This window comes from Cottoperca gobio, chromosome 24, assembly GCF_900634415.1.
Source record: "Cottoperca gobio chromosome 24, fCotGob3.1, whole genome shotgun sequence".
NCBI classification, from domain to species: Eukaryota; Metazoa; Chordata; class Actinopteri; order Perciformes; family Bovichtidae; genus Cottoperca; species Cottoperca gobio.
This window is the reverse complement of record NC_041378.1, coordinates 11,102,225-11,128,368: the sequence shown is the minus strand read 5'-3', so window position 1 is coordinate 11,128,368 and position 26,144 is coordinate 11,102,225. Positions and strand designations below refer to the sequence as shown.

At 40.8% G+C, this 26,144-nt stretch overlaps 1 protein-coding gene across 1 annotated transcript in view; it reads left to right on the top strand.

The window, feature by feature from the left end:
- nbas (NBAS subunit of NRZ tethering complex) overlaps window positions 1–26,144 on the top strand; it is a 152,932-nt gene that overhangs the window by 60,518 nt on the left and 66,270 nt on the right. Inside the window, 9 exon segments of the mRNA XM_029462672.1 lie at window positions 332–445; window positions 3,620–3,733; window positions 5,994–6,151; window positions 7,088–7,171; window positions 8,983–9,159; window positions 10,012–10,125; window positions 12,084–12,207; window positions 16,373–16,449; window positions 17,000–17,137. Of these exon segments, the coding sequence (XP_029318532.1) occupies window positions 332–445; window positions 3,620–3,733; window positions 5,994–6,151; window positions 7,088–7,171; window positions 8,983–9,159; window positions 10,012–10,125; window positions 12,084–12,207; window positions 16,373–16,449; window positions 17,000–17,137 (1,100 nt within the window).

Sequence of the window (26,144 nt, the reverse complement as noted above, 5' to 3'; positions counted from 1 at the left end):
ATCTTGTGGCGGCTTAAAAGTTGTGTCATTTGACGCCATGTGTAAAGTATTAAATTATTGAACTGTAAATGCTCTGTATAATTCTTTACTAATTGTTATGTTTTTGCTGTGAAGCACTTTGTGCTGCAATTATTGTATGAAAGGTGCTATACAAATAAACATTATTATTATTATTATTATTATTATTATTATTATTATTATTAATAATAATATATGGGTCGTGTTTTCCTTTTTTACAAACCACTATCATTTGAACCGTCAGCTGCAACTTTTTAGTAATTAGCTAAACATGTCTGACACGTTCCCACTGCCTTCCTTCTCTCCCTCCCAGTGCGCCTGCGATCGGACCGCCTGTCTCTCATAGAAGAGTGCATCGCCCACTGCTCCACGGCCTACAAGCAGTCCACTACTCTGCTGAATCTGGCCTCGCTGCTCAGAGTGGCAGGTAGCTGCAGACACACACACACACACACACACACACACACACACACACACACACACACACACACACACACACACACACGCGGGGGGTATGTATGAGGTGAAACGTTCAATGAACAATGCTCTTCTCTGATGGTTTCATGACAAACCTCATGAGATTAAGTGAAAAAGGTCTGCCCACACGAGGCGCGTGGGTACTTTCAGCGAGCGCACTGACAGTTTTCACACACGAGGGAAATTCATCTTCATGAGCGGCGTTGCAGCTTGCAAGCAAAAATCCATACTTAAGCGCACGCACGCGCACACACACACACACACACACACACACACACACACACACACACACACACACACACACACACACACACGCACATCACTTTGTGCTCTCTAAGCCTTTTTTTTTTTTCAGTTTCCTGCAGTTATTACAGGTTCAGTTGTTGGCCATTAAGTCATATCTGTACACCATGATTTGCAATGATATCTTTGTGAACAGGATAGATGCATATATATTGAAACTAACTCAAATAAAAGTTATTTCTCGTGGTTTTTTTTTTTCATTTAATATGTCATCCTCATGTTTGCATTTGCAGAAAATATCTGAAATACTTTTTACTTTTAACAATAGCACTTGCAATATTGCTCCACCTACCCTCTCTGGTGGATCAACCACTGCTGTGTGATGGGAAACGCGTCACTATCTTTGCGCCGCTTGTGATCTTGTCCCCACAGACACGTGTAATACTGCAAATGCAAGGACTTTGATCAGTGGGCTATAGGCTCTCTCACCATTGTGTAACCCCATTGGCGATGGATAGAGACTTAACAGACATTTATTTAAATGCAAATCTTCGAGATTAATGACTTTTTAAAGAAGGCTCTTTTACAAACCTTGCTAGGAAAGTGGCTGACGAGCCTCGTCTAGTTTTGCTTCTTTAAAGTCAGTATTTCTGTCTTCCCCACTATAGACTCTAGTCCTTCCTCTATCTGCCTTTAGTATCTCCTTCCATCCCCTCACGTTCTCTTTCTTTAGAAGCTACCATACGCACAATCTCTTCACTAAAAGTCAGTCAGCTTGTGGTAATTCAAAGTAGGATTTTCCCGTATTTAGTTAATTCTTTCAAAATGTTTTCTTTACGTTTGTGTGCAAGCTTTCATATCTCCCATTTAAGGATTACAAACTGCGGGTACAGTATCACTGCGAGCACACATTGCAGCTAACTGATGAGTCAACACATGAAACATGAGTGATGTTTGCTGTATTTAGGTATTTTGAATTCCTAATTAAAATTCATGAAGTAAAAATAATATATATATATCTTTTTTTTTTTTATATTGGGACCCCTCCAACCACCCACAGCCACCACATGAAATTTTAATATGTCATCCTGTTCCTTCTCAAAAATAACACAAACATTGCTGTCTGTCCGCCTTTCTCTCTCGCTCTGTATCTCCATGTTTGTTTTATCTGTCTTCTTTTCAAGACTACGAGCCAGACTGTTCTACGTCTGTCTGTCTGTCTGTCTGTCTGTCTGTCTGTCTGTCTGTCTGTCTGTCTGTCTGTCTGTCTGTCTGTCTGTCTGTCTGTCTGTCTGTCTGTCTGTCCGTCTGTCTTTCCCCTCTCTTCTGTCCTCCATCTCTTAACTCGTTCTGTCTTCTCTCTTTGAGCCCTGTCAACAGCTGAAGGAAACCTACTAACCGACCTTGTGGCACTTCTTTGCCTGTGCTGCTCACATTCAGTCAGCAGGCAGCTCTCACTGTGTGGTTTCTGAAAGAAAGAAAAAAAGAAGCAGAGGGAGATGAGAAGAGGAATAAAGACATTTTTAAATAAATAAATGCAGGGGGGAGGCTTTTGAAGGGTGCATAGCTCCGGGGCTCTGTGGTGAATATTTAATGCAGGTATAACCAGCTCACCGGTTAAAAACCCTAAGGGTTTGGGTTCCCGCCTCGGTCTACAGAAATGCTGTATTCTGTATTCAAATTCTATCTTGTAGGGTAGAGCTAAGAAGGACATTTGTTTTTGTCAAAATAAATCAAGAATTATGATGCATTATTCCAAATGAGAATTTAATTGTTCTGCGATCCTGGTGATCCAGTATAGAGCCTCAGGGAGTACATTTTGCAGACGGAGTTTATTGATTTGAGTATATCCTATTTGTTGTTTTTCTGACATTTCTCACCTTTTTCATGCATCGCACCCTTTGATTGGCCCAAGAACGGTAAAGGCTGCAATTGGATTTTCCAAGATGTCTGATTGAGACCGGCTTGCAATAAATGCTAGAGAATGTCTAGATAAAAGCATTTGGTCTAAAGGAACACACACGCACACACGCACAAACAAACCTCTTCTATATTGAGGCCTTGACAGCTTTTGAAGACACCCTAAAAACATTTGACCAAAACTTCTTTCCCCTTCACAGTAAACACTGTATTTCTATCTGTCACTCACTCACTCACACACACACACACACACACACACACACACACACACACACACACACAGACCAATCCAGCACCATCACATTTCTTCATCTCATCTCTAGCGCGTCCTTTGATCTGCAGTGTGCAGGTTTGTTCAGAAGTCTTGTTTTCTTGCCTGCGCCTCTTTTGATCGTCCCCGTCCTCTCTCTTTTGTTTACTGAACTTTGCCTGAGATCAAAGATTGTCCAGAGTCGCCACTTGAATGTTAACACCGCACAATCAATCCCACCAACACTAAAATATCAAACTGAAATTTATTCCGGTTTTAGCGAGACAGCGGGATGGGATTTTTCTGCAATCACCTAATTTATGGCAGACACAGATTAACATGTAGTCTTAAATCTTGGTCTGCGGTGTCAGCTAATACAGTAAGACGCCCAACCGTGTGTGTGTGTGTGTGTGTGTGTGTGTGTGTGTGTGTGGTGTGTGTGTGTGTGTGTGTGTGTGTGTGTGTGTGTGTGTGTGTGTGTGTGTGTGTGTGTGTGTGTGATGAAGATTTAATAAAGCGCTTTATTAAACTAGATGTTATATGTTTTATGAAGGATTTTGAGATTTGCTGTTTAGTCTGTTGGCTTGACATGTTGACATTTCTCAAGATTAAAGAAATGCAAGCATGAAAGTGTGTTCTTAAAATGTGTGTATATGTCTGTTTAAAGTTATATCTGTGTGTGTGTGTGTGTGTGTGTGTGTGTGTGTATAGGCGATGACAAGGATGCGCGGAAAGGCCAAGTGCTGACCCTGCTGGCTGAGCAAGCTCTCCAGTGTCTGGACTTCAAGGCCTCCTACATCCACTGTCTAGATGTCATGGCTGCAGGTATGTAGTTGACATTAGACGACTTGAGAGACAGTACGCAGACAACAGTCTCACAGAAGTGCACTGAAGCCTGTAGGAAAGCTAATGTGAAGCTCTCTCCTGCCTGTTGGCCTTTTCCCTCATTTGCATCAAATATTACACAAACTCGATGCTTCCCCCCGAAACTTTCATTATCTGCCAAATTTGTTTGATTTTAACATCCTGGCGACCGTGCTCCACCACATTCAGTGTCATAAAAGTGATTTATTCTTTCTTTGCAGTTCTGCCCTTTGTCCACCCTTGGTTTAGCTCTTCTTGTGAACAATGAAGAAACAAATGTTTTGAGACCTTGGCTCATAAACAGTGTCAAGGAAATATGCCACATACTGTCAAAGGCACAGGCCATAATGCGATTTAGGTTACACTGGTATTACATAATCAAAATACAGTATAGCATCATGTTATTGCCAGTTATATACCCCAGTTCAGCAGCTATCGTTTCTGTAGTTCCTCGTATAAAGTGGCATCCATGTGCAAACCGTATTGGCTGAAGACTGTTGGCTTTGATGCCGTTTCACTCACAAATGTCAAGGATGACATCTTGAAAAGTGGTGATACTGCTCGACAGACCATAGAATCAAACTGCATGAGCCGTCGACGTTTCAATGTGACAAAGTGCTCGTCAGAGGGTCAAACAGCATCTGAATCACTCCCCCCTCCGCAACTTTCTCACTTCAGATTCGGGTGTGTGTGTGTGTGCGTCTGACACTTTCTATAACTTTCCAAAACTAACCATTTGAAATTCACACCCACTTAATGCAGCGATTGAAAGCTTCTTCTCTTGTGTATAAACAACAGCAACACAATGATTGCTTTTCAGAAAAGATTGTCCAAAAGTATGGGCCGTTTATCCCCATTTCAATAACGATCGCGTCTGAAACCTTTCGGAACAACGTTGTTCAATCCGACCCGTCCCCCCCGTCCCCCGCCTTCATTATCCAAACGACTTGAAAGTAAATGCGCCCAAAATGTCTGTTATAATCATTGATGACAAAGGTTTGTGTGTGGACAAGTAAGTCCACTTTGTCAGAGCTGAAATGCCAAATTAAGATTTGACAATTCTTTCTTCCAATAAGGGGTTTAGGTAACTTAATGTAACTCATTTTGCAAGATTTTCTTTTTTTTTTTAAACATAAGCAACCAGTATTAGACATCAGAATAGATGTCACTGGGTCCTTTCAACTGTGATCAAGGTGAAAATGACACTTTTATCATGGCTGGCGGGAGCCGTGGAAGTATCTCCTCATAATCATCACTTAGACTGTGGTTTCACGTTTGAGCTCTTTTGTGTCACTTTAATTTGCTGCCTCTAATGGTTTGCCTTATCAGACACTCGGACGGCCAAAACTCGAGGTTGAGTGACTTTGTGTCTGTTCATGCACAAGAACAATAATTAGGACGACAACATCGCAATAATATTCCAATCTAGACTCGAGTTTCCCCGTAAGGGATTCAAAGCGATCACTACGATAATGATATTTAGTCTGACCCCGTTTCCCGTTACGCCACGTAAGAATTAAAGCGAATTGAATTTCACCGAGTCTTCCCACAGTGCTGAGTAACGATAGCGAAAAAGGTCTCTGGGAGAAAGAGAAGTGTAATCAGATAAGCGCCGGTGTTCTCCGTCTGCCAACGCAGTGGGAATAATTGAATCTGTTTGTTAGAATGAAGTCAGGCTGGCGTGTTGCTTTTTGACTGTGATGAAGCTGGAACAAATGTAGCGCAGTTATTACAATGCGTCGGGCTGATATTTCCTTCAACGGGAAACATGCTTTAGACTTAAATGTGTATTACTGCACCAAGGGCTCAGAAGATTACACTTTGTTGTATCATATCGCAACATATCCTGTGCATTTTGTGTTCTGCAGATTTCATACGGTAAACACAGCGTGTGTGCTCTACCTTGCCTGTCTTTAAGCTTTGGCCTTCTGTATGATAGGATCAGGGCGGATTAGCACAGAGAAAATGTAAAAACACTGCTCAGCTATATTGGGTGTTGTGTGTGTGTGTGTGTGTGTGTAAACAGTCAATATGTGTGTTTTATATTTGGCAATATGACCTTATACTTTGCATCATCTCCTCTTGCTGCATGATATTTATATCGATATTTTCTTTTTAATCTCCGGCACTCCTTCATTTTAATCATCCCTTTCATCTCTTACCTTCTACTTTACCCCCCCCCCCCCCCCTCCTTGTTTGCCTCCATCTGTTCTTGCTCCAGGTTATAGTCCAGCGTGGGACGTGTGCAGTCTGCTCGGTCAGTGTGAGGGCTATGGAGATACGGAGGCCCGGCAGGAGCTTTTAGCCTTCTCTCTCACCCACTGTCCCCCCGACAACATCCACGGCCTGCTGGCTGCCTCCAGTGACCTGCAAACACAGGTCGCTCTCTCTCTTTCATTATGGGTTGACCAACAGAGCATTCTGACAGTATATGTATTCTTTTTCCTTTTTACAACTACAGCTGATTCCAGTACTTTGTCAGTCGGGTTGCACCGATTTATCGGCCGATATTCGCCTTGTTGACGCCATCGGCCTGATGGCAAATAAGATGACATTCACATATGGCAGTGGTCGCGTCGCACGGCTTAATATTGTGTTCTACATTTAATTAAATTTACAGATTTATGTTTTTGTTAAACTATGTAAGTACTAACATTCTTTTTCTCATTGAGCAGGTAGATGTATAGTCGGCTTTTGAAGCTGATAAGTTTTTTATAAAAAAAGTTTCCATGTTGAAGAAGGTTATATTAAATTTAATTTGTGCTCATTCAAGTATAATGTAATGAAGGGCTACAGTTCAGTTTTTTATTTATTATTATAATGAATTTATTTTTGTTTCCCTGGCACAAAAGGGGGAATAATAAAAAAAACAACAACAAACACGTGGGCATCGATTATGCAAAAATAATAATCAAACAGCCATACCATGTAATTTAATAAACCCAGTCAACAGTGGAACCGTAATTAGTAACAATGGATGCTAATTAGTAAAATTGTAATATGAATACTGAGCTCTTGTATAACAAACAATGAATCAAAACTAATTAAATATAGTTATGCGCCATATTCTGAACAGGACATTTCAAAGAAGTTTAATTCTGGTTTCTTTTTTCCTTTTAAGGAACACCGTGAAAACATCTTTATTTCACCATTGTGCTTTTTTGCGTTTCAATCATACCATTATACCCACAATTCAATAGATCCATCGTCGTGCATCAGCATCATGATTGCTCTGCTAAAATAGCAAGTTGTGTAATAATATAACGAGTCTCATCTTTTTTGTTTTCCTTCTTCCTCCCTATTTCTGTCCTCTAGGTTTTGTACCAGGCAGTTAACTATCAAATGGAGCCTGACATTACTGAGAGTGTACGAGAGGCCGACGAGACAGACTCTGTTAAGGTTTGTGTGTGTTATTCTCCGTATGTTTTTTCCCGTTCGAAAGGATGAAATTGCTCTTTGCCTGAGTTGTAGCTGTCTCTTCTACTAGTCCTGTGTGGGCGTGTCCCTTTGCTTTTTGTTCGGTTTGTGTGTTTTGCTATTGCTCCATATTTGATGAGGTGTAAATCAAGTGTTAAGGTTGCTCAGCTCGCTTGGTTTATTTATGCCTCCCCTTCTCCTCCCCTTCGGCGCCGCCAGCTTTAAGATGCCTTGAGTGGGTGTTAATGTTTCATGATGTGCATTGCTTCCCCTTTTTTGTGCGTGGATGGGTGCTCATTTGGAACTGTCTGTTGTCATTTTATCGTTGTATTGATGTCCCTTCTCCTCACTCATGTGTATTCAAGCCTTAGATGTTTGTGTGTGTATGTGGGTGTGCACTCTGTGGGTGCTTTTCTTTTTTTACAAACAACTTGAGTGTGTGTTTGTCTGGGTTCCTTTCATTTCCTGACCCTCAATCCCCTGTCAAATAAAGTATTGATGAAAGGCACTAAACGATTTGGCCCCGGCCCACTGGCCCTTTAAATTTGGTTTTAAAATCCTTTTGTGCAGTAACCAACACACCGTGAAAACTGGTGGCAAGCTTTCAAAAATACAACAAGAATGCAGCTGGAGGTGGAATCCATCCATTCATTTGTGAATTTGTGTTGATTTTTAAGGTTGATGAAAACTTAGTTGGATGAGAAGATTGATACCCCTCTCGTGTTGAATATGAAGCCCCTGCCAGCAGCCTTTTGGCTCCGTCGAGAGCTAACACAATCCCCTTACCAGTAACTGTGAAGCTCACTTATTAAAACATTACAATTTGTTTGCTCAATCAGTACAAAACAGTGTAAAAACAAACAAAATTGCCGTTTTATGGGGGCTTATGTGACTTATGTGCCAGACTATTTCTAGGCTGGCAGCCAGGCAACCAGCAGAGAATCCATGAAGTTTGAAATAGTCCGAAACATAAGCCCCATAAAACAGTAAATTGACATTTTTACACTTTGGTTATTATGAGCTATAGAGGTGCTGTTGTTACTTTTTAGACAAAGCCAGACTAAATGTTTGCCACGGCTTCCAGTCTGTATGCTAAGCTAAGCTGTCTGACTGCAGGCTGTAGCCTTATATTGGACGGACAAATGAGTAGTATGTGTCATCTAACTCTACGCCAAAGAGCAAATAAGCAGATTTCCTAAAAATGTTTTTGCTTTAAGAAACAAGCAATTGCGTTTGTGTCAAGGTAATATTTGCTTCAATTATGTAATCTTAGTGACTGGAGTAAAATAAGTTATTTTTGTAATGAATCTTCCCCACACTAACATAGCACTGCACAACCTTTTTGCACAATTTCTTTACAAGTACTCACTGTGTGACTCTCATGCGGTGGGAGGGGGGCTGTGTGCTGTGTACTGCCTGATGCCTGAACGTTGCATATTGTAATTCCCTTACGCAGTACACAAACAAATCGACAAACACAGAGAGGCCCTGCACTTATTGAAGTGCTCCTCTCAAGTACCTAATAAAAAACAGAACACAACCATGTCTAATACCACACTGATACTCAAGAGTCCTTTGGTCTAATGTAACAGTACAGATGTAGAACTGTAGATCACAGAACTCCTGCTTTTTTATTTGCAAGGAAAATAAGTGTTCTGAGAATTTATATTCAAACACAGGATGATTTCAAGTAGCAAAGACGGCACATTGGCACACTAGAATAACGTGGCTGCTGCCGTGTTCTTATTTTTTATTTATGTTTTTGTCCATCCTGTTCACCTGCTTGGCCCCAGGCCTGCGCTCCCTCCGTCAGCTCCCCTGTGGGGACTGCGGGGGCCCTGCTGCACAGGACTACAGCTAAGACCATGGCGGTGCTGACCACAACAGGACTGACCACAAAGGCTGTGCTGACCGCAGTCAGCGACCACCGCTGGTGGAAGAACTCGCTCAACCTCCTCCGGCCGCTGCATGTGAGAAGACTTTTTGTTTTGCATTGATTTAAGTGATCTGTGGTGAAGCTGAAGACGAATGAATGTACTGTTTTTTTATGTGTTGTATTAGGTGTTTATGGATGCATAAACAGTAGGGCTGCACAATATATATATTGTATTTATCGGCAATAGCAATGTCAAACATGCAATAAGCTCTTTGCCTAAGACTGCGATATTGCACTAAGCTATCGCATTTTCTTTTGTCATTTGAACGAGTATTGGTAGAAAACTGCGCCAAATAACTTTTTTTGTGTTCAGTTCAATGCTGCTAAAAATGCAGAACTAAGTACACTTCAATAACTGTTTATTTATCGCAAGTAACATCGTTATCACGAGATATTCAACAACGTTATCGCATATTTTGCTCATGTCATACAGCCCTAATAATCCCTAGTATGCTGTACAACAGAGCTGCCCATATATTAGCGGTCTGCTGGTTTTTGACTCCATTGACTCCCGAGTTGCAAAGCATGTGTGTCTGTATGAAAATACACAGTTGCATGTCTGCCCCTACCCCCATATCTCACACACCCTCGCTCACACACTTCATAGGCCTCATCCAAAAACAACCATTCAAGAGCTCATCTCTTGCATAATTAATTAGCCCGCCTGTTGAATATTTCAATATCTGGCGGTTTGCCAGCGGCTAGACTAGCGTTGGTCGCCGGGCCAGAGATTGACGGAGACTCTGGTCAATTTGTGAGGGCAGCTCGTGTTCTCAAGTTTCTAAGGAAAAAGAAAAACGGAGAGGATGCGAGCTGTGGGACAGTGAACGATGACAGTGCTGTGGGCATGTTGTGAAAGTTTAATGATGTTTTGATGGCTCCGCAGGGTCACGGCGCAGGAGCCACTAGTCAGGAAGGGGCGTTTGAGAACTCCAACCTGCAGCGTCAAGGCTGTAGCCCCTTTTATGAGGAACTCATTGATGATCCCTATGTAGACCTGGTGAGTGGCTGAAGACCAGCGTGTCTCATCATGGCTCATTATATTTTCCTTCTTTTTACATCCCTGTTGTCCTTATTTCTTCTTTTTCACCTCAGGCCACCTGTACAGCAACAGTGCCCGAGTAGGTTTATGACTTAAGGCATTTAATTAGATTCTTTCATCTTCTCTGACTTATAAATTCCTTTAAAAACAGTGTTAAGACTAAATGAATATTGATTTCAGACCAACTAGTTTCAATGCCAAAAGCAATTTAGAAGTATTTTACAGTAAAATGAGGATTATTTCCTTCTTTCTTTATTTTGTTCTTTCCTTCTGTTTCTTTCTTTCTTTCTTTTCTTTTTTCCTTCCTTCTTTCCTTCTTTCTTTCTTTCTTTTCTTCTTTCCTTTTGTTTGTTATTTCCTTCTTTCTTTCTTTTGTTCTTTCTTTCCTTTCCTTCTTTCCTTTCTTTCCTTCTTTTTTCTTTCCTCCTTTCCTTCTTTTTTTCTTTCTTTCCTTCTTTTTTCTTTCTTTCCTTCTTTCCTTCTTTCCTTCTTTTCTTCTTTCCTTCTTTCCTTTTGTTTGTTATTTTGTTCTTTCTTTCTTTTGTTCTTTCCTTCTGTGTTTCTTTCTTTCCTTTCTTTCCTTCTTTCCTTCTTTTCTTCTTTCCTTCTTTTCCTTTTGTTTGTTATTTTGTTCTTTCTTTCTTTCCTTTCTTTCCTTCTTTCCTTTTGTTTATTATTTTGTTCTTTCTTTGTTCTTTCCTTCTGTGTTTCTTTCTTTCCTTCTTTCTTTCCTTCTTTCCTTCTTTCTTTCCTACTTTTCTTCTTTGTCTTTCTTTCCTTTTGTTCTTTCTTTCTTTCCTTTTGTTTGTCTTTGTTCTTTCCTTCTGGTTTCTTTCTCTCCTTCTTTCTTTCCTACTTTCTTTCTTTTGTTCTCTTCTTCCTTTTGTCTTTCTTTCTTTCCTTTTGTTTGTTTTTTTGTTCTTTCCTTCTGTGTTTCTTTCTCTCCTTCTCTCCTTCTTTTTTCTTTCTTCCGTTCTTTTTTTCTTTTACTTTGGAAAGCAATCCTCATCTACAATATTACTGATGTACATGCAATACATGCACACACAATCAAATAGCAATAAAAGAGGAATACATGGCTATATCAATTAAAACTTAAATATGAATAAAACATAAGAATGTTGGTACGATAGCAACAGAACAAGTATTGTATGTATTAGCTGGAGGGGGAAAGATGAATATCATAAAAATCCAAAAGTAAAGGATGTTGACAGAGGAGTTATGGAAGTAGAAAAGGAGAAAAGTAAGAAAAGGAGTAGTTTGACCTTTATGCCTAGAAAATGGTCGCCCTGGGCACAGAGACACAAATCATGTGGATAGCTAAAAGAGTGGACGCGAGGGGAAACAGAAAAGGCCGATACATCTCTCCTCATGACATTTTAATAGGCCTCTCCAAATCCCTTCCTCCGCTCCATCTCCAGCGTGCATCCATCTTCCATCATCCATCTACCAATAACGGCTCCCCACGTCCATCTGCCTATGAGCCGGCTGATCAATGGGATTGTTTTTTACCTTAACAGTTCCAATGAAGGAGGTGGGGAGGCAGGAGAGGCTGATTGAGAGAGAAAGAGAGACAAATGCAAGCAGACAGAAAGATGGATAGAGCTAGAGCGGAGAAGATAGACAGGAAACATTGTGTGTTGAAGTGAAAGCTCTGAGGCTGGCAAACTTTATTGTTCACCTCTCAGAGAATCTTATAAATGAATTATCTAAAGGCTCTGTCTTAAAGAGGCTTTATTTAGCTCTGAAGTTCATTTGTTTACTCCATCTGTCTGATCCCTGGGAATTAAGACGCTCAGTCGCCTTAATCACATCTGTGTGTCACTTTCTGATCTGCTCTCTCTAGTGTTAGGATTCCCCTCTGTACCATGATAAGTATTCAGTATTTATTCATCACTCTCCCTTCTCCCTCTTAGAGTCAAGACGTGTATTTGTCCTACAAAGACGTACCTCAGGAAAACTTTGCCGAGGTTTTGCTGAGGACTGGCAAACTGGCTGAGGCCAAAACTGAAGGAAAAACCCTGTTTCCTGCTACAGAGGGTAAGCATGCAGAAGCACATATGACACATAGTTACACGCACAGATACTTCCTCAGAGAGAGTGGCATTTTTCTTGAGGAGAAATGATCATGCCACCTGTATTTTGACCACCTGTCCGAGACCCGTTTTTCTGCATCAAAACATCTGTTGTAGACTGTAGTGAGTTTGTTTTTCAATAATATTAGGGAAGTGTTTTAGATGTTGTCTGCCACTGAGCCTCTGCTGTGATAGAAATAAAACTGAACTTTGCTGCAGAACAGACAGACCATATTGTCTGCATCTTCCAGCCATCTGCGGCTCCTTATTTTTCGGCTCTTTTTTTTTTCTTCTTCTTCGCACTTTCTGTTCACAGCATATTAGTAATTGCAGAATGTAAGGCTGCCTTTTTCTTTATTGTCAATGTTGTCATTGTTTAAATTCACTTGAAATTGGCAAGTGGACAAAAACAATTGAGGGTTCCATGTCTAAGTTCAGTGTGAGAGCCCACGTCGTGGCCGGTTGATACATTTTTGGATGTAATTGGATGGAAATCGGGGCCTAAATGTTCATCTTCTCTTCACAAGCTTTTGTAATGTAATGGAGTATTTTGTGACTCATTGCTACATTGATTTGGCATCACCTAGATTGATATGAAAGCTGTTTCTTAGTGCTCCGTCTTAGGGAAGCTGTGTTATTTGCAGAAAGCGCCGTGTTGTTCGCTCCCTTCCCTTCACCCTGCCCTCTCCTCTCCTCATCTGTCTAGCTAGGGAGCCCATATGTGGTGGACTAGGGGACAACATGGGTAGAATAGCCTCACATTGATTAATTAATGTATACCCACGCATCCCGCGGCAACAGTAAATAATGGCGCGTCACCTCTGCGATATCAGAGAGATAGCATCAAGTCACAACATCAAGGCTACGCCGCGTGATGGATCATAGCTGCTCGCCGAAATCAATGCCAACATAAAGAGCAAATGTATGTGTCTGTCCATGCGCGCGCGTCTATTTGAATACTAATACGTGGACACTGAAGAGCACACTTTGACCAGTGCCAATGCGTTGATATGCATACACACATTTCTCTCACACACACACTTTCCACCAAATCCAAGCATCCATCTCTCGCTCCGCCGTCATTCAAATGAATATCATCTTGTCTTAAAAGTCACCTTCCCTCCGGAGCTGCCGCTTAGAGCAACGTGTCGAGAAAGAGAAAAGGACGGTCTGGACGGCATCGCGTCCGATAACAACCTTCGATTAATGACTCTCGTATCGTCCCGCCACGCCGGCTCTCCTTAAAAAAAACAAAACTGGACTAGGAGACGGCCTCAATAAATATATGGATTTCTCACCGGCCCGGATAAGGTGGAGGTAATTAATGATGACACGAGTGGATTGAGCCGAGTAAGGTGCAGAAACGGGCACTTGGTGTGAGGTGACACAGACGGAGACTACACACGCTTACATGTAAACACACACAAACGCAACATGGAGTGCTGCCATAATCAGTTGTTTTGCACACTTCCTGCACAGGTGAAATAGTAATAAGTCACTGTCTCACTATCCCGCTAACAAAGTGGCTGATTTCGCTGACACAGGAGCAGGACTATGTGTGTGTATGCACAAACACACACGCACACAGTCTCACGCAGCAACACTCCTCTACGTGGTGTCTCTTTATCACTCTCTCAGTTTTTCCTCTCTCCCTCACAAGCAGAAATACTGTGTGCTTTTAAGTCGGGGGTTATCTATTCTGTGTGCGCGTGTGTGTGTTTACCCCTCTGGTAATTCCTGTCCCGATGGTATCAGTAGCTTTAGAGAGGCGTGTAATCAGCTCATTCTGAGGTATAGCTCATTAAAACCCAGGGGGTTGGAGAGGAGGGGAGAGAGATGAACGACAAAAAAGGAGGAGGATGAGTACTCTGCTTTAAGAGAGCTGTTTAGGATGCCGTATCACTCTGCCCCTACGCTGCACATACACATGGCAAACCTCCAGCTGTATGTGTCAGGTATTGACCCGTGTGCCCACATACGATTATTTGTGTGCATTTTGTTCTACAGTATATGTCTCTCCCTTTGCCCCCGCCTCTTCCTCTCCCAGTGTCCATGCTCCACTTTTCTCCACTCTGTCTGTTCCATTTTGTCTCAGGCTCTTATCACCAACACAGGCTTTTGTTCTCCTTGGGTCTTAGACTACAAAGTGATTCTCTCTGCCTCTGCTTCTCTCTGCTCTCTCCCACTGTTTCCTCACAGTGAGTTAGTGAGTGATTAACTAAGGGAGGCTGTGTATTTACAATGTTTGGTGTTCATCCACTTTTAATCATGATGGTGTATGTGTGTGTGTGTTTTAGTGTGAGTGTGCATCCTTGTATCTGCCTGTAGTGGCCTTTAGACAAAAGACAAAAGTCCATGCCTGTGCCCAAAGCTCCGTCTAGACTCAAAATCCCATCTGCCTAAGGGACACCAAAGACATGGGGCATGGTGACATGGTGTCCTAATTAAATATTACGTACTAACTCTTAAGCACTTCATAGTATGTATTAGGCTGAATAACATTTAAAAATCTAAATCTTAATGAATAAAAAATCTCTATTCAAATCAGTCGGAATGAAAACCAAAAAAAGGCTCGATTGTCCAAGCTTTTTTTGGGTCCGTTGATGCATACTGATTTCCCAGAATGCAATGCGCAAAGTAAATGGAAAAGCATTTCACAGCTGCAGAACATTAAACCTCATTGCATATGGGGCTGACGCAGCTTGAGGTAATGTTTGGATGATTGTAAAAACAGCTTTTGTTCTCTTTGTGAGGTTTAATGCTTGTCTGTGCATAGCATAATCGGCAGTAACATTCCAAAGTGTGACATTTTGTATTATTTCTACATGTACAAAACGGTTAAGTACGTACATTTAGGTGCATTATGGGAGTAGTCAGAAACTGCTCGGTCAGATCAGTGGTTCAAACGGACAATATTAAAACCAGTTAAAGATAATTTGGGATTCTTTTTTAAAATTTTATTTTGCAAAAGCACACATTTCACATTCATAATTTTACATAGCATATCAGTATCACTGCAAGTAGATTAACATAGCATTGTAAACGCCTAAAACAAAAAAAATGTTTCATAACCATTTGGCTCTTCCAAAGGTTTTCTTTCATAACATTAGCTCTAATTATTTACAATTAAATATGCCGACCTTTTTGACATTAGATAATACAATTTTGTTCTATAAATTAATAAAGAGTGAACTTTTCAGATATGAAAACGTAAAATACATCCCATTATATTCTCACTCATTTATTCATTTATTATCAAGTCAGCTAAAGTCTGACGGAATAGGATTAATATACACAGTCTACTCGGTCCAAAATCCCCCCCCCCTCAAATTAATTTTTTTGTTCTTTGCCTTTCCATAACATATATTTCAAATCTTATTTCAATGGCTCTGATTTAAACCACTTCCCTGTGACAACCTTTTTGCTCGCTGCCAGAAGTATTTGTATCTTCTAATTGATATTCCACCCTTCAAATAAGATGTCACGCATGTATTCAGTATCGCATCTAAAAGGCATGTCGACTTAAAATACATGTACATGTAATATGTTTATGAATTTCCTGCCAATAAGGCACGCATTTGATATTCATATAATTAAACTCCTCTGTCCGTCATTGCCGTCAATATGCATAGGCTAATTTGGCATTCAAGGGGATTCAACTTTAAAGTGCACTTAGATGAAGTTTGGACTCATCTGGAGAGCACTTATTAGAAGTGGGCATGTACTTGCTCTGAATAATGAATACTCCCTGTGCAATAAGCCATACAGCGCACACACACACACACACAACCGACCAACATTTGTACACAGCGTATGCAAACACACACACACGTACATGCACACAATAGCCCAGCGAGAAGATGGACAGATTCCAGAACTCTGGGGGGGGGGGGATTTTTAATGACGCTTCTCATCTCCCTCTATTTTTGCCTTCCCTCTCTTTTGTCTGGCCCACAGAGAGGTGTGTTCTGACAGGCACTGTCGTCTGTATTCAACAAACGTGGGATGAAACTCGTCCAAAAGGGGAGGGTTGGTTGCTAATCCTCGGTGCTTTAGTTAAAGTCTTTTCTTCCCCCCCCTCTGTCTCTCTCCCTCTCTTTCTCCCTCTCCATCCCTCTCTCCATCTCCAGTTTTGCTGCAGCTGGCCAACGACGCATTTCCCAGGGACATGATGCTGGCTCTGTCCTACTTACTGGCCCTGCCTCAGGTAGGTGGACACACAGAGCTTTATTTTAGACACACATACAAACAGACTCTGGTGATTGTATTTTAGTGAGATTCTGGCAAATGGCATTTTTTACTGATCCCTTACCTTTCTAGATGAGCTATTGTGTTAGACACTTCTCACCATCAGTGTGCCAAATCAAAGTCGCACTTAAAAGGCTCCAGAGTAATGTTGCTGAATGACACATAACGGTAGCAGTTCATCAAAATTATGACATTGTAATGACCCAGATCGGTCATCATACAATACACGTCGTATCTCGCATAGTTTCACGTCTCCAATCAACATTCACACATGCTATCAACAAGAAATACAAGACGGAGAAACCTACTGCAGTAGACTGTGTTCAAGTGGAGGTTGTGAGATCCCTTTTGAGTCTTAACACTTGCCACACATCCAGTGAAACACTAAACTGCTGGAGTGGATATTACATTGAAGAGCTTGTCATCTCTCCAGGAATTTATTTGCATTTTGCCTTTTTTTCTCCCACCGGCGTACTGTCTTATTCCTATCTTTCCGTCCATCTATGCAGGTACTGGATGCCAACAGGTGTTTTGAGAAACAGTGTCATTCCGCTTTGTCACTCCAGCTGGCTGCCTACTACTACTCCCTGCAGATCTACTCCCGCCTCATACCTTGCTTCAAAGACAAGAACCACGCTCTCTACCAGGTTAGCATGGAATACCAATTATGTGTTTGGGTGGTTGTGTGAATGGAGGTATGGGGTAGTATGCTAAAGTGGCCGGGTGTCAGTCTCAAATAAATTTAACATGACCAAAACAACAAAAAATGAAGGAATAATAAGATAAAGACAAGAAACAGAATGCATTTGTCAAACAGATAACAAATCTGAAACTTTAGAGCTGTGGCTTTAACTGCGGATGCAAAAGATTGATTTGTTTTGAGCAGTTCGGCTTTGAAGAAGTATTTTGAAACCCGAGAGGCTCAGTGCAGGTTTTAGCTCTTGAGTCTCTTTTAGAGCATTTCACAGTAAGGGAGCACCACAGCAAAACGCTGAGTCACCCGCGGTTAAAGTCTTTTACAGGGTTGCTGTAGGAACTAGCAGAGCGGGCAGGGGGATGCATATGGTTTTTCAAAAGGACCAAAGAGGTAACAGTCGGCTGAACCATGGATCCTTTTAATATTAGAGTGTGAAAGTCAAGGTGAGAGTGAGCAGGAAGGATGGGTACTTTTAAATTGGTGGTCTGTATTGTAATGCCTGCAGCCAATCAGGAAAACCACATTTCTGAGCTGTTTGAAGTAATTATGGAACAAGGAGTCATTTCCGTCTTTGTGGAACTATGAATGAGTGTGTCATCTGCGTAGCGCTGAACCCCAGCGCTTACTAATCAACTTAAACATGTTTTGTAAATCTTTTTACTTCTTACTTGACATGAAACGTATTAAGTCTATTTTCTAGCTAGCTTATTTTAGCTAAGATAACATGTTTAATGAAGTGTAAGTTTTATATCTATTTTATTAATTTATTATTAAGGTTGAAAAAGTAATTTTATTCCACATTATCTGACAGGTACCAAATACTTGCATACATACACGCATATATGTATCATTATGTTTCAGCTTTTCATTGACACCTAATGCAGTGAAGTACTCAGACCCAAGACTGTTTTTCATATACCGTTCCATAAAATGGAAATATTTCACTCGTCTTGTGCATCATTTTCTACACGTTTCCTCAAAATTCATTCTGACATACTTGGTCATTTTGGGAACTTTGGCAACTCTGCTAGAACTTAAAATAATAAAAAGTTGTATGGGTTTGAAGAATGTTTGGCTGCCACAGACCTTATTATGACTTATGGGATTGAAAGAGTTAAATTACAAATAATCAGAAATCCGACTCATTGTAGGCAAGAATAGAACACATTCTAATCAATTATTTGGGTTCAAATGCCAAAACATCATTTGGCTTCATAAATGGAGAGCATTTTCCATGACAAAGTGGGAGTACAACAGGTTTTACAGTGATGTAAGAGGCAAAACAATTGAACACAATGAGACATCATAATGGAACAAACTGGAATAATAGTGCCCAGGTTGAAGAACACTATAATTATTCTTTTACTCATCAGCATAGTAATCCACTTACTTATGATTTAATCCAAAACCAGCTCTGGAATGTGTGTCAATGCTTCTGTTTGTGAATGTCTTTGCACATGCGTCTGCTTGTGTTAATATATGTATTTAAAATAGATTTTCTTTTCTCCAGATGTCTTAATTATAGCAGCCAGACATTTTTGCATAATTGATGACGTCGGCTCTCAGACTTTAGGATTACATGAAATGTGTGTGTAAATTGCAAATTAAATGTATTTGTCGGATAATGTGGCACACTAATGTCACATGTTGTTTTCTGAAACATTACAAGCTATAAGCCGTGTTCCTTTTTCTTCTTACAAAGTGAGGAAAACTAAGCAAACTAGACAAGAACAAGAGAGTGCAAGTGGCATGAGGAAGAAGAGGAAAGTGACGGCAGCAGTGGCGGTGGGTGATAAGGTGGAGAATAAGAGAAGAAATGGTTCTGACCTTTTCCTTGAGTGGACTGTGGCTCTCATAGGTGGAAGTAGGGGAGGTAAAATGTTGAAATAAAAGAGCCGAAGAGGGAAAGAGGCCACCAGAAGAAGTGGATAAGTGTGTCCCAGTTGATAGTCAAGGTCAGGACTGTGCACAAAAAAACACACGCATTCGCACACCCGCACTTACGCATCAACAAGTTATAGTCTACATTAAATGCTCATACACACACACACACACACACACACACACACACACACACACACACACACACCCTCACATCCTCCCTGCCACCTAATGGCAATAATCACTCTCCAACCTTCTGCCAAAAGTGAAGTTCAAGTCCATTAACTTAAAAGTGTGGATATATATATATATATATAAAAATATATAACGTTTCCTCCTCTGCTGTACACTTTGGCAGTTGTACCTTCATTATTACCTTATTTCTTCTTCTTTCTTTTTTTATCCGTCATTTCCTTTGAGTTTTATTTTTCTCTTTAGTGTGCTTTTATCGTTGTGTTTCAGGTCTTGCCTTCACTCAGCTCTTATTGATGAGTTAGTGGCAACTTTTACTCTAGCACTGATAGAAGCCAAAGGGAAGAAAACCTTTCAACCCATCTACCCTTGTTTCTTTCTCCGCATTCACCATCTTTTTTTTATTTCTTTTTTTTCCTCTTGTCCCCCAGTGTGTGCTCCCGACGTGTCCTTTCCCTTTCCTTATTTTTTTCTCTGTCCGTTTAATGAATTGCTTTGTTGGCATGACAGTTCTGTTTTATTGTGTCTCTACGCTGTTTCTTTCTGTCCACATTATGTTGCTCTTTCTGCTATCGTTTCTCCCTCGACACTGTTCAGTCTCCCCCCTCCCATAGGCCTGTCTCGCTCTTGTCAAATCTCGGGCGCCTCCTTCTACAATACTATCTTGAATGTGCCTGGTTTATACATTTCTCTTGTGCTTTCTTCAGCTCTCTCGCTTTCTCTTATCTTTTAAGGGCACGCATTGTACAGCGTGTGATATTTAATTTCAGATATGTGTGACAGGGTGCCTGTATCAAAATTTCTTGCACGTGCTTGCTTTGCATTGCAAATGACGTTAGATTAGGGGGAGAAAAACATGTTTTTATGTTTTTTCTATATGTATGTGCAATAACCATTGTGTGCATGCATCTGTTTGTGTGTGTGTAACTGCAGGCTAACATGTTTGCGTGCAATGGAGTGTTGGATCTGTTTTTGTGTGACAGCGGGTGGTGTGTGTGGGTGTGTGTGTGTGTGTGTTGCGGTGTGTCAAGCTGTCTCCAAGTGTTTCCCTCTCTCCACTTGAAGAGCAGTAACACTGTGTCTCAATAGCTCTCACGATCTTTCAGTTCTCTTGTCACTATCACATTATTTCATACCCAAGCAATAAGACACCAAACACTCAAGACACCGAAGTCGTTCAGTTGCAAATAGGCGCACAAATCTCTGAGGGTTTACTCGAGGTGTTTGATGTGTTTTTAAAGCCTCAATCAACAGCCTGTTTCCTCACTATTCTGTAGATTTAAAGGTTTTTGTTGAGCTGACGCTGCCTGCAAAGAAAAACCTTGAAGCTTAAGGTGAAGGAAACAATATAATTTTTATTCAATTGCTTTCAGACCATGTCGTATAATAGTAAAACCTAATATTTTAACAATAAAAACAAAACCGCTTCACATAAAATGAATGCACATACAATAGAAATCACACGCATTACAAACATATTCATAAATGTCACATATAATAAAACTCAGGCATCATCATCCGTAGTAATAATGTACGCTGCTCCGACTCGTGCATCATACAGTAATAAATTTACCTTTGGGACGGATTTACCAATGCATCAATCATGCCGTTATATACAGCCTCATTGTTGCACAGCAGGTGAGCAGTGTACAGGGGCACAGTACGCCTTGAACAGCCACATCTTCACATCGGTTCAGCACATGTGGAACGTGTACACCAGTTTGTTGTCTTTGTTGACCTAATCAATTAAAGAAATGACATTAAATTATTTAAATTACATTGGAAGAGATGGCATGTCATAGGTCCTTATTAAAGCTAGGGTAGGCAATTTATTACAGAAGCATTTTTCTTTCGTATTTGTTAAAATTCTCTTTACATCCCAACAGCAATCAATATATCAAATTGCGTCAATAGTTTTTACGTAATCCTGCTAACAAAAGAGACACAAGGTAGTTGGATATGGTTAGCGATGACACCGATGCGCTGTGCACATCTCTCCAACGCTCTCTCGTCGACTCGTCTCCCATCAGTAGTCTGGCGGTGCGCTTTTTTTGGCCGAGTAGCTTTGGAGGGAGGCCTGAATGGAGAGGCTGGGATTGTTTTTTGGTGGGTTAAATCTTGTTTACTCTTGCTAACCTAACATCTCACACTGTACATGTTAGCATCGACAATATCATGACTACATTTGTAAAAGGATTATAGAGAAACAAGACCATTGAAGATTTGAAGCCAATACCACAGTATGTTATGATGTAGCAGGACCACAGTATGTGATGATGTAGCTGGACCACAGTATGTTATGATGTAACAGGACCACAGTATGTTATGATGTAGCAGGACTACAGTATGTGATGATGTAGCAGGACCACAGTATGTTATGATGTAACAGGACCACAGTATGTTATGATGTAGCTGGACCACAGTATGTGATGATGTAGCAGGACCACAGTATGTTATGATGTAACAGGACCACAGTATGTTATGATGTAGCAGGACTACAGTATGTGATGATGTAGCAGGACTACAGTATGTGATGATGTAGCAGGACCACAGTATGTGATGATGTAGCAGGACTACAGTATGTTATGATGTAACAGGACCACAGTATGTGATGATGTAGCAGGACCACAGTATGTGATGATGTAGCAGGACCACAGTATGTGATGATGTAGCAGGACCACAGTATGTTATGATGTAACAGGACCATAGTATGTTATGATGTAGCTGGACCACAGTATGTGATGATGTAGCTGGACCACAGTATGTTATGATGTAGCAGGACCACAGTATGTTATGATGTAGCAGGACTACAGTATGTGATGATGTAGCAGGACTACAGTATGTGATGATGTAGCAGGAGCACAGTATGTGATGATGTAGCTGGACCACAGTATGTGATGATGTAGCTGGACCACAGTATGTTATGATGTAGCAGGACTACAGTATGTGATGATGTAGCTGGACCACAGTATGTGATGATGTAGCTGGACCACAGTATGTTATGATGTAGCAGGACTACAGTATGTGATGATGTAGCAGGACTACAGTATGTGATAATGTAGCAGGACCACAGTATGTTATGATGTAACAGGACCACAGTATGTTATGATGTAGCAGGACTACAGTATGTGATGATGTAGCAGGACTACAGTATGTGATGATGTAGCAGGACTACAGTATGTTATGATGTAACAGGACCACAGTATGTGATGATGTAGCTGGACCACAGTATGTTATGATGTAGCAGGACTACAGTATGTGATGATGTAGCAGGACCACAGTATGTGATGATGTAGCAGGACTACAGTATGTTATGATGTAACAGGACCACAGTATGTGATGATGTAGCAGGACTACAGTATGTGATGATGTAGCAGGACCACAGTATGTGATGATGTAGCAGGACCACAGTATGTGATGATGTAGCAGGACCACAGTATGTGATGATGTAGCAGGACCACAGTATGTTATGATGTAGCAGGACCACAGTATGTGATGATGTAGCAGGACCACAGTATGTTATGATGTGGCAGGACCACAGTATGTGATGATGTAGCTGGACCACAGTATGTTATGATGTAGCAGGACCACAGTATGTGATGATGTAGCAGAACCACAGTATGTGATGATGTAGCAGAACCACAGTATGTGATGATGTAGCTGGACCACAGTATGTGATGATGTAGCAGGACCACAGTATGTTATGATGTAGCAGGACCACAGTATGTAATGATGTAGCAGGACCACAGTATGTTATGATGTAGCAGGACTACAGTATGTAATGATGTAGCAGGACCACAGTATGTTATGATGTAGCTGGACCACAGTATGTGATAATGTAGCAGGACCACAGTATGTGATGATGTAGCAGAACCACAGTATGTGATGATGTAGCAGGACCACAGTATGTGATAATGTAGCAGGACCACAGTATGTTATGATGTAGCAGGACCACAGTATGTGATGATGTAGCAGGACCACAGTATGTTATGATGTAGCTGGACCACAGTATGTTATGATGTAGCAGGACTACAGTATGTGATAATGTAGCAGGACCACAGTATGTTATGATGTAGCAGGACCACAGTATGTGATAATGTAGCAGGACCACAGTATGTGATGATGTAACAGGACCACAGTATGTGATGATGTAGCAGGACTACAGTATGTTATGATGTAGCAGGACCACAGTATGTGATGATGTAGCAGGACCACAGTATGTGATAATGTAGCAGGACCACAGTATGTGATGATGTAACAGGACCACAGTATGTGATGATGTAGCAGGACTACAGTATGTTATGATGTAGCAGGACCACAGTATGTGATGATGTAGCAGGACCACAGTATGTGATGATGTAGCAGGACCATAGTATGTGATGATGTAGCTGGACCACAGTATGTTATGATGTAGCAGGACCACAGTATGTGATGATGTAGCAGAACCACAGTATGTGATGATGTAGCAGGACCACAGTATGTTATGATGTAGCAGAACCACAGTATGTGATGATGTAGCAGGACCACAGTATGTGATGATGTAGCTGGACCACAGTATGTGATGATGTAGCTGGACCACAGTATGTTATGATGTAGCAGAACCACAGTATGTGATGATGTAGCAGGACCACAGTATGTGATGATGTAGCAGGACCACAGTATGTGATGATGTAGCTGGACCACAGTATGTTATGATGTAGCAGAACCACAGTATGTGATGATGTAGCAGGACCACAGTATGTGATGATGTAGCTGGACCACAGTATGTGATGATGTAGCTGGACCACAGTATGTTATGATGTGGCAGGACCACAGTATGTAATGACAGAAGCTACCATCCTCTTTACCATGGTGTCATTTATTTACTGCAGTTATACTAACGTATCCCAGTTAAATTAACAACAATATATTGATTAAAAAAATTCCCCATGTAGCACCTTGTTGAGTTATGCTTGCGGGGAAGTTTGCCTTCTGTATTTGACCCTCTACTGTACTGTAACATTTAACAGCAGTTGCCTAAAACCTTCTTAAAGGATAATCTGTCTTTTTTTTTTTGGAATTCATTTGTTTCAGCCAATTGGAAATAACATCATTCACTGAGATCTGGGAATGTGGCAACATTCAGTCAGATGGGACAAGAATTATGATCAGACAGACAAACGTTGTTTAAACAGACCCCAAATTTTGCCAAACATACTTGTAAGAGAAAACAAAATGATTGATGGAATTATACACACGCATATCCTGAGCAATGAGGGATTATTCCTGACATTCACATTTGTTTTGACCTCCAAATTAAGTGGTTTACAGACGTCTGGGAAAACAGTTTACTTCTTTGCGACGTGCCTCATCTTCTGACTGCTCATGTTCTTTTTTGCTTTGCCACTCTTCACAGACCTCAGTAATCCGTTGGTGAGTACAACGTTGTCAAAACCATTAGAAACCATGGCCAAAACTATGAAAATTAACCAGTCATGATAAATGGAAAATGATCCTTTTAATTTAAAACTCTGTCATTCTTTTTCTGCTATCTATTTTCCTACACCCCCCTTAATCCCTTAAATGCTATTTAAATATATTCCCAGAATACATACTCAGAATATTTTTGATTTAAGGCTGATTCAGTCACTTCAGTCAGCACTCTAATATTTCTCAGCAATATTATATTAATACTCAAGTCCTAAGGTGATGCTTCTTTGCCCGTGTGTATTATTTAATTAATTTAAATGTAACCCTTGTGGTGTGTTTGAAAGCTGGTCAATTTTGACCCACGATTTTAACTCTGTCCAAAACACTCAAAAATAATGACATCATCCAATATTGTTATTACTACATCATAACTAACTTATTATGCATTCATAACCATAAAATCCTGTTGTAATTTAATTTGACCCACAACATTTCAATGCACTATACCAAATTATACACATTTTTGTTTTTGAGAGACCTTCAGAATTGGCTAAAATGGTCAAAATCAGTTTCGTAGTGTTTATATAGCTGTTTTGGACGATGTCATGAAGCCTTGCTCCAATAAAAAAAAAACTAGATGGTAGTTTATTATATAATTTTGACTTGAAATGGGTCACTGCAGACCTGAACACAAGTGAACCTCAATCTTGTCCTTATATTCTAGTTAAGTCGTCTTGTATTACTAGTTACAGAGGGCTACAATGGCTACAACGCCTCTTGAAGATTCCCACTATTGACTTTCAAGGTCTTTAACTGTTACTTTCCCATCCGATTACAGCTCCCGGGCATGACGGAACAGCATCAGGCTCAATGACACGGATGCTGGGTTTCCATTATTCCCAAAGGCATAATGAGCTGATTTTCACTTGCTCGCACTCAAAGTTTTCATTACATCGACTAAAGTGCTCGTTTGCAAAATAGAGGCGCTCTTTACCGTAATTGTTCTGCTGGTGGTGTTAACACGATATTGCAGAACAACCCATGTTTATGTGAGGGTTAAGGTTTGTTTACGTGTGTGTGTGTGTGTGTGTGTGTGTGTGTGTGTGTGTGTGGTGTGTGTGTGTGTGTGTGTGTGTGTGTGTGTGTGTGTGGTGAATCCTCGTGCTTTGCATAAACGCAGCTGTGAATGTGCAGCCCCTCTATGGCAATGTGCTGAGTAAAGAGATTGAGAATTTTCACTCAACCATTTATCTTCGCCTGCAGTCGCCATTCTCTCACTGAGTATTGATCACTCACACTCCTTGGTGCACACAAACAAGCATACATTTAAAGTGTACACTATAGACACACAGAAGCATGACTGTGGAGTACATGATGCAAAAAAAAAAAAATGCTTAGCTCTTTGAACATCTCATTACGACATGTCCCTTTTTAGAATAAAAGCCCGCAATTTCTTGTTTTACTTTCAGGTCATA